The sequence below is a fragment of the Myiozetetes cayanensis genome, unplaced genomic scaffold (genome assembly GCF_022539395.1).
Source record: "Myiozetetes cayanensis isolate MyiCay16 unplaced genomic scaffold, myiCay2020 scf1, whole genome shotgun sequence".
NCBI classification, from domain to species: domain Eukaryota; kingdom Metazoa; phylum Chordata; class Aves; order Passeriformes; family Tyrannidae; genus Myiozetetes; species Myiozetetes cayanensis.
This window is the reverse complement of record NW_026086604.1, coordinates 137,958,227-137,974,541: the sequence shown is the minus strand read 5'-3', so window position 1 is coordinate 137,974,541 and position 16,315 is coordinate 137,958,227. Positions and strand designations below refer to the sequence as shown.

The 16,315-nt window shown below is 36.5% G+C and overlaps 1 protein-coding gene across 3 annotated transcripts in view; it reads left to right on the top strand.

The window, feature by feature from the left end:
* CUL2 (cullin 2) overlaps positions 1-16,315 on the top strand; it is a 42,400-nt gene that overhangs the window by 13,084 nt on the left and 13,001 nt on the right. For 2 of the 3 annotated variants that reach the window (XM_050332375.1, XM_050332366.1), the window contains exons 5-11: positions 737-842; positions 5,241-5,323; positions 11,170-11,266; positions 11,360-11,470; positions 12,665-12,827; positions 13,902-14,026; positions 15,457-15,564. In XM_050332375.1, coding sequence (XP_050188332.1) covers positions 737-842; positions 5,241-5,323; positions 11,170-11,266; positions 11,360-11,470; positions 12,665-12,827; positions 13,902-14,026; positions 15,457-15,564 — 793 coding nt within the window. Of the gene's footprint in view, positions 1-736; positions 843-5,240; positions 5,324-8,066; positions 8,154-11,169; positions 11,267-11,359; positions 11,471-12,664; positions 12,828-13,901; positions 14,027-15,456; positions 15,565-16,315 lie in introns of all 3 variants that reach the window. The other variant, XM_050332384.1, reaches the window with a different exon arrangement.

Below are 16,315 nucleotides of genomic sequence, written 5' to 3'. Positions count from 1 at the left end.
AAAGAAAAGGATAACGGTGCAGTTTAAAATATGTATATTATTTGCTTTATGGAAATACTGAGAATCAAGAGGGATGTTTTACCAGGTCTTGCACAGAAACCATTTTATATTATTTATAAAAACTATGCATACAATAGTAAATACTGAATACAAAAAAAAATAAGCATTTATAACATTTCTTATATAACTGTTAACTAAAACAGTTTCTGCAAATTCTTCTCCATAAAATTTGTAATTTGGCTGTTTGCTAGTATCATGACCTGGATAAGGGGTCATAACTGACAAAATGTTGCCCTCTTAAAATTGACAGTACTTCTGTGTTTCAGTCTGAGAGAAATGCAAAATAAGAAATAACAGAGATAAAAGAAAATACTTTTAACTTAAAAATATTTGATACTCAGGAGGAGTGTTTTTCTATCATTAACAATAAATAAACTACTATCACTCGAATAGTCAACCGCTCAGAATTTAGCCGTTATTTTGCATATATATGAATGAGTTAATATGGCAGTGCATGTAGATAGGTTGGATTCTTACACAAGTATATTGCTCACCAAGAAAATGCTGACAGTACTGTGCTATTTTAATATGATGTAAGGTCTTTTAAATTGAGGTGATTTATATTTTAAGATTTTCCTACAAATGGCACTTGTATTGGTTAAAGAAGGTTATATTTTGTAAAGACATTCCACAGGAACTTTTGCCTGTGTTGATTAGAATATCTTTATTTCTAAAGGTACCTCAACACACAGTTTATTAAGAAGAACAAATTGACTGAAGCTGATCTTCAATATGGCTATGGAGGGGTGGATATGAATGAACCTTTGATGGAAATTGGAGAGGTAGGTATCTCTAAAAGTGGGCTGGATATAAACTGTATTCAGAAGTACTACAAGTTCAGCTCTGTCCTTTTACATTTTGACTTCTCTGTGTCACAGAATAGGAATATTGTAGAGTATGTAAGCACTTTGTAAAAGTGCTTTGTAAAATGAGAATACAATTTTGATGTAGATAAATACTGGCAGGCGAAAAAAGCAAATATGAAAACTATCATGTTTTAAAACTGAAATTCTCCAATAACTTGCAAACACACTTTGGATTATTAAGTAACACTTAAGAAAACATTTCGAGGAATATCAAGAAAACATTTTGAGGAAGCAGTAATTTTGTTTTTAGAAACCCTTGAAATATTACTTTTAGGTTTCTATTTGTTTATGACACAAAGTACAAAAGCTTTTTATTGAGATTAGTCTTCTGCACATTTTCTAATGGAGGTCGTTTTGAACTTCAGTTGTAGCAACTCAGATTTTGAAAGAAAAAGTAGATATTCTGTGCACAAAAGTGTCATGTAGGGAGGGCTTATCTTTAAAAAAAAATAATTGGTGGCAAGCACAAAGGTATTGTCACAGTTGCTAGTGGAGAGGCTGGGAGTAATTTTTAAATACCTGTAAAATAAAAAATCCTATCAGCAGGACTACAGTAGGACTGAGACTTCACCCCGAGCACTGCAACTATGCAGAAGTGGAGTTTGTGTTGTTTGTCACTTTATGGCTACTCTTACCATGAAGTATAAGAAAATAAAGCAAAAAGACAATTTTACAGTTAAGAAAGAAGAAATTCTTTCAAATTCTTTAAGATACAGCTCTTCAGTATGTCTTTAAAAATGAAAACACCTTTTCAATCTGTATCAGTATAAAATCACAGTCCTGAATACTGTTGAGTACTAACTTGTTTTTTGAATGCTTGTGTGTGTACCTGTTTGCTTTGTATGTACACACAGTGCTAGCTGGAGAATTTACTTTATTCTGTCATTATATGTTTTAGTGTATTTTGTTTTCCTTTCCTCTCTACATTTGCCTTTTTCTCTATAGTAGGAAGTGAATACCTCTTCTCTTTTGCTTTGGAAGGCTAGAGAAAATACTTCTTTTTTGCTTTATGTCAGAACTTGACCTGTCAGTGATGACTGTTCTGGCTCTTTGATTTCATTGCTTTAAGCAGGAGATCTCTGCTACCTTTAGTTAAGAGTAAGGAGAGATTGTGATGCATGAGGAAGCACCTTCTGTACTTCTGACCCAACTGATGAAGAGGGCACTGCCTGTTTAAATTGCTAATCCTCTGCCAGGTTGGGGATGGGCTGAAACAAACACCAGAAACATTATATGCTAGAAGTCAAGGCATTTCAGGGAAGGAAATTCTTCTCTCTTCTGTCTATGCTGTCTCCAAGGCTTGCTATCACTACCATCTCTAAAGGTTTATCAGAGCTTGGAAGTGCATATTGCTGCACTGTTCATGGTATCTTCAAAATGGCATAAATGTTATTCCTTAGCTCCTCAGACTGAGGTTTAGCACTGTGTGTTCCCACGATTGTCAGAGGTGAACTGTAGTCCTGTGTGAATGTTCAGCTGCTTTGGGGGCTGGGAGTAGGGCTAGGATTGTTCTTGGGTGATGCTGATGTATTAATGAATTCTCCCCATTTGAGTGCTGCTCTTTTCTGAGGTGTTGCCCAAAGGATGGTAGTGGCAACTTCTGTCCATAGCTTTCTGCCATAGTTAATGTTTACCAAAGAAGAACAAACAGCAGACTTGATAAACCTGGCTTTTTTGAGTACTCATTTTTTTTTTTTCATGTTTGTGCAATCCTGAGTGGGACGGAAGGGCAGTGACACACACTTTTCTTCAAGCTTCCCAGCCATTGTTCCAAGGAGGATACGTTCCTAGCTCATCTTTTGGGCAGGATATGGGGAGGGTCAAGATTCTTAAGCCTGGCAGCCTTTTGGCTTTTGATGAAGGTGTTCAGATGACAATGTCTGAAATTCTACTAATAAGTTTTTCATTACCTCACTCCCCAAGACTCTTTCCGTTTCTCTTTAATAAATACTGTCTTTGTAATCTGTAATAGTGGGAGGTAAATTTTGGGTTCGAGGCAGTAAAATTAATCTCTGTTCATGGCTGGTATAGGATTAGGTTTGTCCTGAAAAACAGTGGAGACTTGAGTCCTGCACTCTTGTATTAAATTGCAGCACTGGTTTTGGTGAATTTGTTGCTCCAGTTCACATTTCTTGACCTACAAGGCACTCGCCAAGTTTATTAAGTCTCTGGAAAGCATTTTCTCTTTAATGATAGTTCCTGTAGAATTCTCTCTTTTATTCTCTGGATTGCACAAGGGACTTTAACAAAAGTCCAAGTATTTCAGTTGTTTAGAATGGAAGGAATTATCATTTCTCCCTTTTTAGATGACTCAGATGATCTAGCCTTTATCTACCCAAGAGCAAACATGTGTATTTTATGCATAGTTCTCTTCAGTCTCAGCACCAAGTTACAGAAGTAAAACCCAGCATTTGTAGAAGAACTGTACTCTATGTACTGAGGTTTCTGCCTCAACATCACTCATGTGTGCTAATGAAACTGTGAGAGCTTTTCAGTAACCTCAGACAAGCACATGCTTGCTTAGTTCTTCTGGGGTGTGTAACAATAGGTACGGACACAAGGCTGGATCTGCGTATGTGAAGTGTATGGGCACGGCTTCAAACAGCTCATCATCCCTATAAGTGTTCCAGACATTCAGTAATTGTTGTCCTAGGAAACGTACAGGATGAGATCAGTTGGTGAAAATAGTCTGCCAGTGCTTGCAAGAGAGTGCTTCTTTTCTCTCTTATGTTATGAATGCATGGTGAAGGATACTGCTTTTCTGAGTTGAGCCCCTATCACCAATTTCAAATTCCTGAGTTTTCAATGACTCCATGGGAGCCCTGAATAGAAGGTAATTAAAATGTGCCTTTGGTTTTTTAATTCCCCTAGAAATAGATTCTGGAAAATGGAGAAAATTGCAACGTTCTGTATTACCAACCGAGTTGAAGTAAGATCAGTTCCTCTCTTCAAGGAGGAAAAACTGTCTTGAACTGATATATCAGGTTGCTGGGTTGACCAGATTTATCTTTCTGTAATTTATTTGACAAGGAAATTCCAATAGGCAACTTGAATCTGCTTCAGATTGGTAGCTCATATGTGAGAAGAGAGAGACCACATTTCAGAACAGATCTACCTGACGTTGTTTCTCTTCACCTCATAGGCACAGAAGGTGCCTCTTCTTTTCCTTTTTCTTCCCCCCCACCTTTTCTCTCTCTTCAGAGCTGGCTTCTTTCAGTGTTCTCTGCTGGATGAGTTCCTGTTGTCTTAGGGAAACTTAATTGTTCTACTACTAGTCTCTACAATGCAAGACAGTAAAAATCACTCCTAGGACAACTTGGATTTGAAAACATTATCTTTTGATATATAAGCAGTTTTTCATCTCTTCTTTAACCTGTTTATGGTGCAGTTGGGTCAGGTTTACCTTCTGTACCCTGTATTTCAGCATGGTTCTGAATAGCTGGTCAGAACAAGTTAGTTTGCTATTAAAAGGAAGATTTCACAGAGTGGATCAGATTGGATACCTACTCAATAGCTATGTGCCTGCTTTCATTTAAGACATACCTGATCAGTATTTTAATTTTTAAAGCTATTGAATGACTTGCTGTGTCAAAACCTTCTTAGCAGCAGTATTCTCTCTGTCCTCATTCAGTTTTGCAGTTGATTTTTTTCTAGTCTACTACTCACTGATAGGTGTTTCTGGAGGTCTTATATGTATGGTTATTACCTATATATGAGGGACATTCCTTTTTGTCAACTGAGGCTTATTTTGCAGTCATTGTTCGAAATACTGTGATTTGTGCACATTCAAACACTGCAGGTGGAAAAGTGTGTTACTTATCTACTACTGTGCAGATGTTTTGTTTATAAGTACACTCAAAATCTGCCCTTGTAACCAACTTGCTTAGGGTCCTTATATCCATTTGAGAACACTTGATGGAGTGGAACCAAGGAATGAATCAGTTCTATCAGCTGTGCAGGAAGAATGCAGGCTGGGAAGGATGCATTTAGATACTACCTGACTAGAAATTCTGTGTCTGACAGTACTTGTGTACAGATCTGTGTGATCTTCATTCAAATGCAGTCAGATGTTCCGGGAGAAAAATGTGAAAATAATGTATTAATATATTGAGGAAAGGCAGGGTAGAGGGGGTTGGGGAGGGGAGAATGACAAAAGAATTAAAAAAGGAGAAAGGTTATCTAAATATTTAATTTTTAAAATCCTGAATGGGAAACAGTGTCATCTTCCGTATTGTTCTGGGTTTCACTGTGGGTTTTTTTTGTTTGGTTGGTTTTGTACTTTTATTGACGTAATCTTGTGTTGTGTCCTGACAGCTAGCTCTTGATATGTGGAGAAAATTAATGATTGAACCACTGCAGACCATCCTTATTCGGATGCTCCTCCGAGAAATAAAAAAGTGAGTGCTTGATTGTTTTTTGTTTTAACACAGTGTGAGAGAGGGGTATTGCACTGTTTTTACTTTGAAAAGTCTGTGGATTTTGGGTGGATTCTTTTACATTTGGTTTTGTTAAGGTGACTTCTTACCTGATGATGATGGTCTATCAGCTTTTCTCATTGTAGCTACATATTTGTGGCTTGCGTGTGTAGAAAAAGGCTCTGAAAAGAAAATAGTCCACTCCCTGTAACCTCGGGGTAGTGACCTTCTCAGCTTTGGCAATCCTTCTTATCAGTGGGATTGGGGAGGAGTTACAGTAATTCTCCAGGTCCCAGAGGATGCCTCTTGCCTTTTTCACTGCCTGATGCTGACTGCTTATGGCTTCTGTGCTGTCAGGAAACTTAAGGGCCGGGCCTGGACAAAGATTTACCAAAGCTGGGGAAGCTGTTTCTTTGCATGGGCCCCAGAACAATTCTTGCTTACCTGCCAAGAAGGCTAAGTGCTGGGTTTCTGTTGTTCAGATGAGTGCCTACACTTAACAGTTCTGCTGCTTTACTTGAATGAAATGGAAATAATTAATTTTTTGCACTTTGAGGGGAAATTATTATTTTATATCTGAATTTTCTTTTTTAAACTTCTAAACAAGGACAGGGCTTGGGACTTTTAAAGTTTTGATTTAAAACTTCTATTTAACTCCTAAAGGACCCTTTTATTTATGCATAAACAGAAATGTTGAGATTTACTGCAGATCTTGTTTGTAGTTGTAAGTTCAATCAGTTTCTACAATTTTACTGCTATTTAGGGTATCTCTGGAGTCACTGATGATTGGGCTTTTTTTAAGTGATTACTCAGGTGACCAGGCTAGTATAGGTAAACTGAGAGAATGAGGTAATTTGACTGGTTGAGGTTCCTTTGGCATGCATTGGGTCAGATAAAAACTACTTATAAGGCATTAAAAACCTAATTGTAATATTTTATTTTTATTTTTTATTCCCAAATGATGTCTGTCTTGGATGGCATTTCTGAGGCCAGGAAGTATTTACTTGCTTTCAGTTGTTGAACTGTAGTTCTTTTGTAACCAGGGCTGATACTGCTTTATCCATAATATTTATACTGTAATAGTTTATTTTTACTGATGGAGGATTCCCTAATTCATTGTGAAGAAAATTCTCCTCTGTTACATCAGGCACAGGGATGTTGAAGACTTGTTTTAGTCGATGTGTGTCTTTCACTGGTGGGTGGGAGTGGAAATCAATGTAAAAACCTTTTTCAGCAGAGATCTGATGCCTCTTAAGAGTAATGGTGTGTATTTACCTTGAGGCTGACTGCAGACCTCACAAGAGTGTTTAGATCAAGGCTGTCACTGGCTTTGGAGGGGACTTGAAACTAACAACTTGACATTATTTGTTAATAAACTATTTGGAAAGTTTTAAATAAAACTTGAGTCATTGTTTCTGGTTGGATCTGTATTTTCCCCCCTTCTTTATTAAGGATTCTTTTGTGTGATCTCAAAGAAGTTAATGCAATTCTGCTTCTCCAAATATGCATTTAACTATTCATACTAAGTTTCTTTTAGCCACTCTGTGATCTGCATGTCATTTAATGAATTATATGAGGGAGAATTTCTTGTAAGTTTTCTTCCTGCTATCATGAAATTTAGGGTTTGCTGTGGGAATTCTGAGGACACCCTTGGCATGTAACTATATAGGCTGGTTGCTGTTCTTTGCTGTGGTTTCAGTGGTCTATACAGTTTTTAAGAGGCAATTTTATAGACACTGCTGCAAACAACTGTTAAATGTCTTCTAGCATTGAATTCAGGAGTTCAGGGATTAAACAAGGTCTTTGGAGAAATGGAGAATAACGTATATCCATAAGTTACATCTGTCAGAGATGCAAGAATATGCATGGGAATAATATTACCTAAAAATTTTAATAAAATTACTAATACATGTTTGTGCTTAAAACCTCCTCTATGATATACCTTCTTAATAGTACTTGTGTGTGCATGGTTCCGTTTATTACAACACCTCTAAGAAACTAAAATTTATGTAGATGGGACAGTTGAACTATTTCTAGCAAGAAGATTTTGGTGAGCATATGGTGATATGTGGAGTTGATAACCAACACTGTATTCAACTGACTGCATATAAAAGTATGTTTATTACTGTACTGGAAAAGGTAGGGGAGCAGAGCCACAAATTTTACTTTCAGGTGTATTTACCTGAAATGAGTGTATTTATCTGGAATTTTAAAACGACTTGTGACTAAAATATTGAGCACATTGACTTTTTTAGAAGCTATAAGATTGTGCAATACAGTACACGTTAAAATTAACAATAAAGTTCTTTTGGTACATGAAAATAAAGAAATACAAGTAGTGACTTGTGGTTCAGCTGAACAGGATAGCTAAACTGATCTAAGAGTTTACTGATGCCAAAAAAGAGCAGGCTATGCTCTACTACCTTTCCTGTGCTGAACTTGTTGCTCATCTAGTCCCTTAGTGAACCAGCTCAACTGCTAATATGACAGAAACCATCTTGGCTGTTATTTCTCCAGATTGGCACAATGAGTCAATTCAGCAAAGAATTAGATGAGTGCCAAAGCAAGGCAAGAGAGATAGAGAGGCCTGTGACTGAGCAAAAGGGAGCAGGGTTAGCCCCCTTGAATGGCAGAGAATTCTTAAATCATGTAAGCCTGTCTTGTCTGACTGCACTAGTTAATACAGAGTTCTGAATATAACACACTTTCTCCCCCCTCCCTCTAGCCCAAGCACTCCTCCTACAAGGCAAGCTGAATATCAACTTAAGCATTTTTGTTCCAACACAACAGGAAGCCGACAAGATCTTGAATTGTGAGAAAATTCATCTATGAAATTCTTAAGCAGAAATAATTTGGAAATTATGCAGGTGCTATCTCAAATGACAGTGTGATTAGTACAGACTAACCAGGAGAGGCTTGTCTGCTAAAGATAACTAACACTTTCTAACTAACTGGACCTATTCCTGTCTAAGCTGATACATTATTTATACCATTTGTTTGAAATTAAAGCTATTGGAAGTTATCTTTTTTGAAAGATATTCAGAAGAGGCTCTTCTAATTGACAGTGAATTATGTAGTTTATTGGACTCAAAAGACCTTTGGTTTGACAGAGCAGAGCAGTTCTTTTTGAATGTTGGAATCTTCTTTTGATGAATCCAGTATTTATTACTGTACCTTAAATTTTAAAAATGTTCTTTGGGATTGTAGTAGTAGTGCACTGTACAATACATATTGCACTTCCACTGTTAGTTTAGTGTTAAGACAGGAACAATATGGAATTAATATTAACCAACACGACTTCCTTGAGCTTGTGTTTTGTAGCTTTTTCCATTTCTTTTGAAAAAAGAAAACTTGTCATCACCTGAATTAGTGGAACTTGTGTTTCTAGCACTTTGTTTTTATCCATGTTCCTCACCAGACATCATCATTCCCTTCTATCCTCCCAGATAACCTGTGACATCCCTGCTTTAAACTGTGCAGCAGCTGCTATGTAGCTCTAAGCATCCCTATTGCTTGCCTACTACTGCCAAGAAGGAAGATGTACATTTGATAGACTTCTACCTTGGTGGGGTCACCAATTTCATTTTAGTTTGGCAATTGCTCTTACTACTACAACTTTCATGAAAGTCATCCTTGAAACTTCTCCAATTTTGTTGAGAACTAGTCATTTGCATTACAAATTCCTGGGAGCAGAGTGCCATTGGTGTAAATAAAAACCTGAAGCTGCTGCCAGAGCAGGCGCAGCCTGTTCCATGCTGCACTTGTTTTCATTTATCACCTTCCTGCGATCTGACCTCTGCTTCGAAAGCTTGTTTCCTCCCTTCCAGCTCTTGTGTGGAGCATGTCTCCTCTACTTTTACAGCTTTTTCCTAATGATATGTTGTCCTTCAAATCCCTTGGATCTGACCACTGCTGTCCCCTCCCCTCCCACAGCTACCTGGGCTAACATCTGAAGTGGCCTGTGAGCTGAGCAGGGGGGAGCTGGAACTGGAGCTGTTGTTGCAGTAATGCTTCCTGTGTTTGTGTCACCAGTACCTTTCCAGGTCCAGAACCCTGCATGTCATAGCTGGGCTGGACTGTCTCTTGCCAGAACCCTGCTTTGGAATATGCTAAACTCTTAGTTCTGTGGCTTCTTGCACTCCATGACATAGCACTGTGTTGACAGGCTGCATGCATCCTGCAGCTTTCCATGCTCCTGGGCCCCTCCAGGCTGGAGTTACATCCAGGCCTAGTGCAGGTGTTTCACTTCTTCCCTTCTATGATTCTGTGCTGCTGCCTCTGCCATCGTAAACCAGACCCTGCAGAGGGATGTTGGCAAGGATGCAGGGTGTGATTACATGTACCCAAATTCAGATTTGTGCTATTGGTTCAACTACCACAACCAGAGGAAATCTTGCTGTTCCCTGGGTGGAAAAATCAGACCATCCCTGATGGAACCTGTTAGTTCAGTTCACTTATGAGTGATGAAGCTGCATAAACCATACTGTCACTGCTCATAATCTGTTAGGGAACTAGTTCTTTACACCCATCACGAGCCTAACTTTTCAGATCCTAGAAAACAGTGGTGTTTGAAAGCAATACCCATAATTAACACAACAAAAGTTGTGAACGTATGAAAATGGGCTGGTGTGTATAGTACAGTGACTGCTTGTGTGGCTGTCCTGGTAAACCTCTCTAACTCATGGGCATCCTCGGGAGCTTTTGTCAATTACAAACCAAAACAAGTGACATGAGCAAAATTACTGCTCCCCCACACCACCCCAGCCAAGATGGGTGTGAGGTAATGTTTGGGTTTGAAGAGTTTTTTTGTTGGCTTTAACTTTTTTTTTAATCAGTCATGCAAATGACTCTCCTATACCAATGTAAGTTTCTAGTAGAGAACTCATTTTGTCTTTCTGGTGCAGTCTAGGTAAAGTTCTTATTCCATATACATGCATATATGTGTACTTCAATATTTAGAAAGAAAAACCTTTGAAATTACAAGTGCTTATGTTTAAGTGTAAATATGCTTTTGTAAATCATGTTTTAATTCTACTTAACAACTTAGGAGTTAGGGAATATTTTTTACTTTGTTGCAAAGTGCATATGAAAAGTGGTCTTTTTTAGAACTTTTCGTGTCTTAAGAGAGAGTCGCCTCTGTTGTGAGTGTGGGTCTGTTATTTCCAGTTTTGCAAAGGACTGAGCTGTAATGTTTTTAACATGCAAAACACTTTTTGTAATTACTTTTGTTTTCAACTGAATGGAACTAAAGATAACATTTTCTTCAACTCCCTAATTTGAAGCTAAGAAATTGACTGGAAAACATAAGGTTTTCCTTTTCTGATGTATGATTAAATATTGTGACAATGTGCCTGGTGTGTTATTTGTTCCACTTGAAATCTACATGTTAGGTAGTAGATATTCAGAAAGAAAATAGCATGCTTTTTGCTGTGATGCTGGTAAAAGCTATGGATTTTTTTGACAGGGCAAGAGTGTGAAGGTAGTCTGTATAATAAAATCTACAAATTTAAGATGGAACTTCCTGTATCTTTTAAACTACTTGGTCTGAATATAGAATTTGGAATACTTATATCCTTAGCAAACACTTGGAAATTTCATGACTTGTAAATGCTTTTGAATAGTTTATGAATTACTATCTCAACAATTTAAACATATGTGAGAGAAAGAGGAGTGCATTTTTTATTTTAAGATAAGTCTTCTTCAATTTTGCCAATTTAAGCAGAGGAGTTTACTGGAAAATGTTTTCATCAAATTTTATTTCATTCAACTGTCAGAAAAGTTACTCCAGATACCTGCATTTTCATAAATGTTTGCTTTGCCTATTTCAGTGATCGATGTGGAGAAGACCCAAACCAGAAAGTAATCCATGGGGTTATTAACTCCTTTGTTCATGTTGAACAGTATAAGAAAAAATTCCCCCTAAAGGTAGATAAATATTTCTGATTCTGTGTTTTTAATTTTGAATGTTAATCTAGTACATGCATTATTTGTCCTTTAAAAAACAATTCTCCCTTCTAGTTTTATCAGGAAATTTTTGAGTGTCCTTTTCTGAATGAAACAGGGGAGTATTATAAACAAGAAGCTTCGAATTTATTGCAAGAGTCAAATTGCTCACAGTACATGGAGAAGGTAAGAGATTCTTTGGTACACATGCAATACCTAAAATCTATTATCATTTTAGTAATTTACTCATTTTTACATGTTTTCCTCTACAGTTATAGTTGTTCTTTGTTATACTTTCATGCAATACTTTTTGGTGACATGGTTAATCTGAACATAATCTACAAATCTGAACATAATCTACAAACCTTACTAGGGATGGATGATAAATGAGCAGCATGTAAAGTAAAAAAAAAAAAAAAGACAAAAAATAAAACACAGATCAAGTTGATCTGTATTACTTCCTCACTTCCTTGTTTTCTTTCAGTTTGGAGTAGCATAAGATGAGAGTTTTTGCATCATAGTGGTTAAAGACTTTAAGTTGTTACAGAGCATTATTAAAAATTACATACTCTGAGATGGATTTGCTTTTGTTTTGCTTTGTGGTGTATAAAGTCAAGTAATTGAATTTGTAATTCTTATACCTCATTTGAGAAAACAAAGATTAGAAAACGAAGATTATTACAAGACTAGGAGTCGGTCCTTGGTGCTGTAATGTCCACACTACCAATATAGAAAAAATGAGGAGAAGGCTGTGAAATTGCTTTTAACCATAAGGAGCATAAGCTAATGGTTGCACACCTGTGGTGAAATTTAGGGACAGGCTAAGATTTAAACTAAACCAAAAGCAATGCAGATTAATTTTGCCTGTTGTTAACAGTCTGCAGCTGCACTACTCTCCCTAGACTCCCCTCATATTCACAGGATGTAAGTGCTTTTATGTCAGCATTCATATGACTTATTTTATGATGCCTATTTCCTTCCTGTACCTATTCAGCAGATGTTTTATGTTCAAGCAGATGGATTTGGAGCAGTAATGTGATTCTTATAGTCTCTTATAGTTAGGTATTCTGGTAAAACTTTCTCCAGAAAGAGCAAGAAGTGTGGTAAGAGTAATTGGGGAAAACTGGTCACAAAGCTGAAGGGAAAAAGAAGTTTTGAGAACTAGTGAAAACTGCTAGTCAGTATTCAGAGCAGATTGTATTATTTCAGCAATAGCCTAATTCAAAAGAGCAAAGTTAGTTTTTTGACATCCTGCACAAGTTCTTTAGTAATTTTTACTTATTCTTGTGTCTCATTTTACATACGTATACTGCTGTATATTCTGGTTCTATGTTGGTTGTTAGTATTTCTTCAGCTCTCAGTTTAAACACTTGTCTGCAGGTTTTAGGTAGATTAAAAGATGAAGAAATGCGGTGTCGGAAATACTTGCATCCCAGCTCATATGTCAAAGTGATTCATGAATGCCAACAGAGGATGGTAGCTGATCACTTGCAGTTTCTACATGCAGAATGTCACAATATTATCAGACAAGAGAAAAGAAGTGGTAAGTCTGTGGTCGCAAAAAGCATGAAATGGTTTTTGTTTTATTCATTTAGCATTGGGATTTCCTATCTTCTTTTCAATGGCTTTCTGTGCACTTAAGTACTTTCAGCTAACATTAGTTACCTAGAAATCCCAATTCAACCCTGAATGATGTTTTTCTTTTACCATGTAATTAATTTTCACTCTTCCAAATATATAATCAAAACCTTCTTTTTGCTGTTAACAACCCTGCTTTTGGCCAGTGCTCTTTCTCTTTCCTTGTCTTAGCTTAAAAACACACTGAAGTCCTGAGTCCTGTAGAATTGATCGTATTTTATGGTTGTGTTTTCATTTGTAAACCAATGGCTCTGCCTTTACAAATTTCTTCATCAATTGACAGGTCAGGATTATAGAATACTTTGGCTTTTCACAGCCAAATTTTTATTGTCCTGAATCTTTTGTGATCTCTTGTCCCAAATCCTTTTTAAAGAAGGAGATGTTCTTATAATTAGATTCCCTGCCTGACTAAAAATAAATCTTCCTGATGACTACATGCTTCTTACCCTTGAAAGAGTGCTTATTATTGCATGGAAGATGGTATCTATTATGTGAAACAAATTATTTTTTCACTGCCAAACTCAAGTTGTATCTAATAATAGTGTTCAGTTTCCAGGGAGTTTTCCAAGTTTGATCAGAGCTTGGATCTGTTTTTTAGCAGCAGGGATGGGGAATTAAAAAAAATCATAAAAATAACAGTTGCTTATTAATAGCTTTTCTAACCTGAGAAAAATTTCAAGCTGCCACTGGCACAGTATTTCTCCATACTAGCCCACCTCTCTTTTTGGACTCTCTCCTAAAGAAGCAGTTTTGGAAGAGTGAGTTAGTCACAGTGGCAAGACTCAGTAAATACTGATATTAGCACTACTCTTTCCTCTTTTTATTTTGTCAGTGATCCAGTGAATGTTAGTTTTTTTTTCTTTCAGAACAGTCTTGTTTCAGTTTTTAGGAAGTTCTGTGTGAAATTGTGATACTATATTGTGTGTGTCAATTTTTAGTGTTTCTAACCATATTCTATAAAAATGTATCTCTGTTACAGACATGGCAAATATGTATACTCTGCTTCGTGCTGTGTCAAGTGGTTTACCTCATATGATTCAGGAACTACAAAACCATATCCATGATGAGGGCCTTAGAGCAACCAGCAATCTTTCTCAGGAAAATGTGAGTTTCCTCAGGCAGCTGATTTGATTAACAGTCTTGATTAATTGTTTACTCTTTTCCTGTTAGTCTATTCTGGTTTTTTTTTTAATTTTGTCTGTATGAAATTAGTTTGGAACATGATGGATAAATTGTAACCTCTGGTCAGCACAGTTAGCTGTGTGACACATATCTATCCTGAGGGTTGATTGTTGTGATCTAACCAGAAACAACTGCAGCTAGATATTTCTCATTGTTGCTTGTTAAATGCTGCCAGGGCAAGTAAGTCCTTTTGTTCTATGTATGTATTTTTTTCCTGAGTTTCTCTTAAGTCAGTGGCATTTGCTATTCTGATATATTAGGAACCAGTGATTCCATTTAATTTAATGATATGATATTTGTAAAGACTTGACATCCTGCCCTGATTTCAGTGTGATGTTTTTCACTAATAGCTGTGTATTCTCATATTTTTATGTAATTTCTGAAAATACTTTGGTTTAATTATTTTACTGAAGTATGTTAAACTTTTTTCAGTTCACATTTATTTAAATTACTCAATTCCTGTTTTGTTCCTCTTGCATTGCTGTTCAGACACAAACAACAAGCTTTCATTTGACGCTATATTTGTACCTGTGTGTACATCTTACTGTCTAGATGTGTGCTCACTTTAGGACGGTGACTTCAGCCATCCAGTGTCTGTATCTATAATAACACATAAATACAAGCTGTTATAAATTCCCTAATTCACTGACTACACAGGAGTGCTTACTCTTCAGTGACTCCTGTGTGCATACAGAAAATAGACTGAAGTCTTTACTAGTATATTTTGCTTTCGTATTATTTTTAGGTTTATTGAGCTTATTCTTTAAAATGTATAGTGTGTACACAGGGAAATAAATACAGAGCCACGAGGGTGATGACAATTCACAACCTTAGATAATTTCGAAGTATCTCTGTAGCTCATCCAGCTCCTGTCAGTCCTCTCTATACAGAATGTGATGCACGAAATTCAGTAGGAAAATGCAAAGGGATCATCCAGATTTTGTGTCTCTGAAGTCAGTGTGTAGGAGAAGCAGCTGTTTACTTACTTGAGTCGCATTTTGACTTGATTGATGTATTTATATGTTAGCATTCATGATTTTTGGAAAGGCTAATAAAGGACTTTAGGGTATGATGGGAAAAATCAGACAGCATGAGAGCAATATAGACCCAAATCTGTGTTGGATAGAAGGACTGTAAGTGTAGCCTAGTCTTTTTATTTCCAAAACATTCTCTAGGACAGCTGTGGGAGAGTACAACAATGCAGAACCAATCCTCTCAATGACTTAATCACTGTGGTATTAACTTTTATAAAAAAGAGTAATTAGAAAAAGTTCTACAACTAATGTAGATATGTTTATGTGTAGATAATACTACTTTTCTCATTAACTTACTGTTTTGTTTACCTCCTTTAGATGCCAACTCAGTTTGTGGAGTCAGTTTTGGAAGTACATAGTAAATTTGTTCAACTCATCAACACCGTTCTGAATGGTGATCAACACTTCATGAGTGCCCTTGACAAGGTAACTTTTACTTTAGTAAACAAGGGATTGGAAAACAAAATCTGGGACCCTGTTTCAACTTCGCCAGAGTTCTTCAGAGCATCAACACATTCAAAGATAGAGTTTTTATGCAGTTTTTCTAGCTTAGAAATGCAATGGAACAAAAGACAAGCCAGTGTTAGGGGTAAAGATATGTACAGAGGAAACTGCTTTAATACTTTAGTGTTCAGAAAGAAAGGCCTTTCTTTCCATCACATTTCATAACACAAAAAGGGTGCTGACACATTTAGTGTAAATGTAAGTGCAGATAATAGACAACTTGTGGGGTTTGGGAGGTTTGGTAATTCTTAAATGCATTTGAACTTGAATTTACTTCCTGACATAATGTTTGACTCTGAAAATGTTCTCAGTATTACATATATAGCTAGGTTTGTAGTCAACTTGAAAAATCTAAACAAAGAGTGTCTGAAAACTCACAGTACTACAGTCACTGTCACAATAGGTAACTTTTTGCAGGAGAGACCTGCAGTTGAAGTTAAATAATAAATGTAGGGAAAGAGGCTTGCTGCTCTTTTATTTTAACGTAAGGGTTCTAATTGTTGTAAATTTAATAATAATATTGATTGCAACTATTAATTATAAGTATCTTTCCTCTCTATAATTTCCTGTCATGGGATGTAGGCATATGGTTCATTGCTCTTTGGTGGTATTTATTGTAATTGCAGTTTGTAATTAGAGTCATAGTCTAAACTTTAATTTTCAGCCAAGGTTA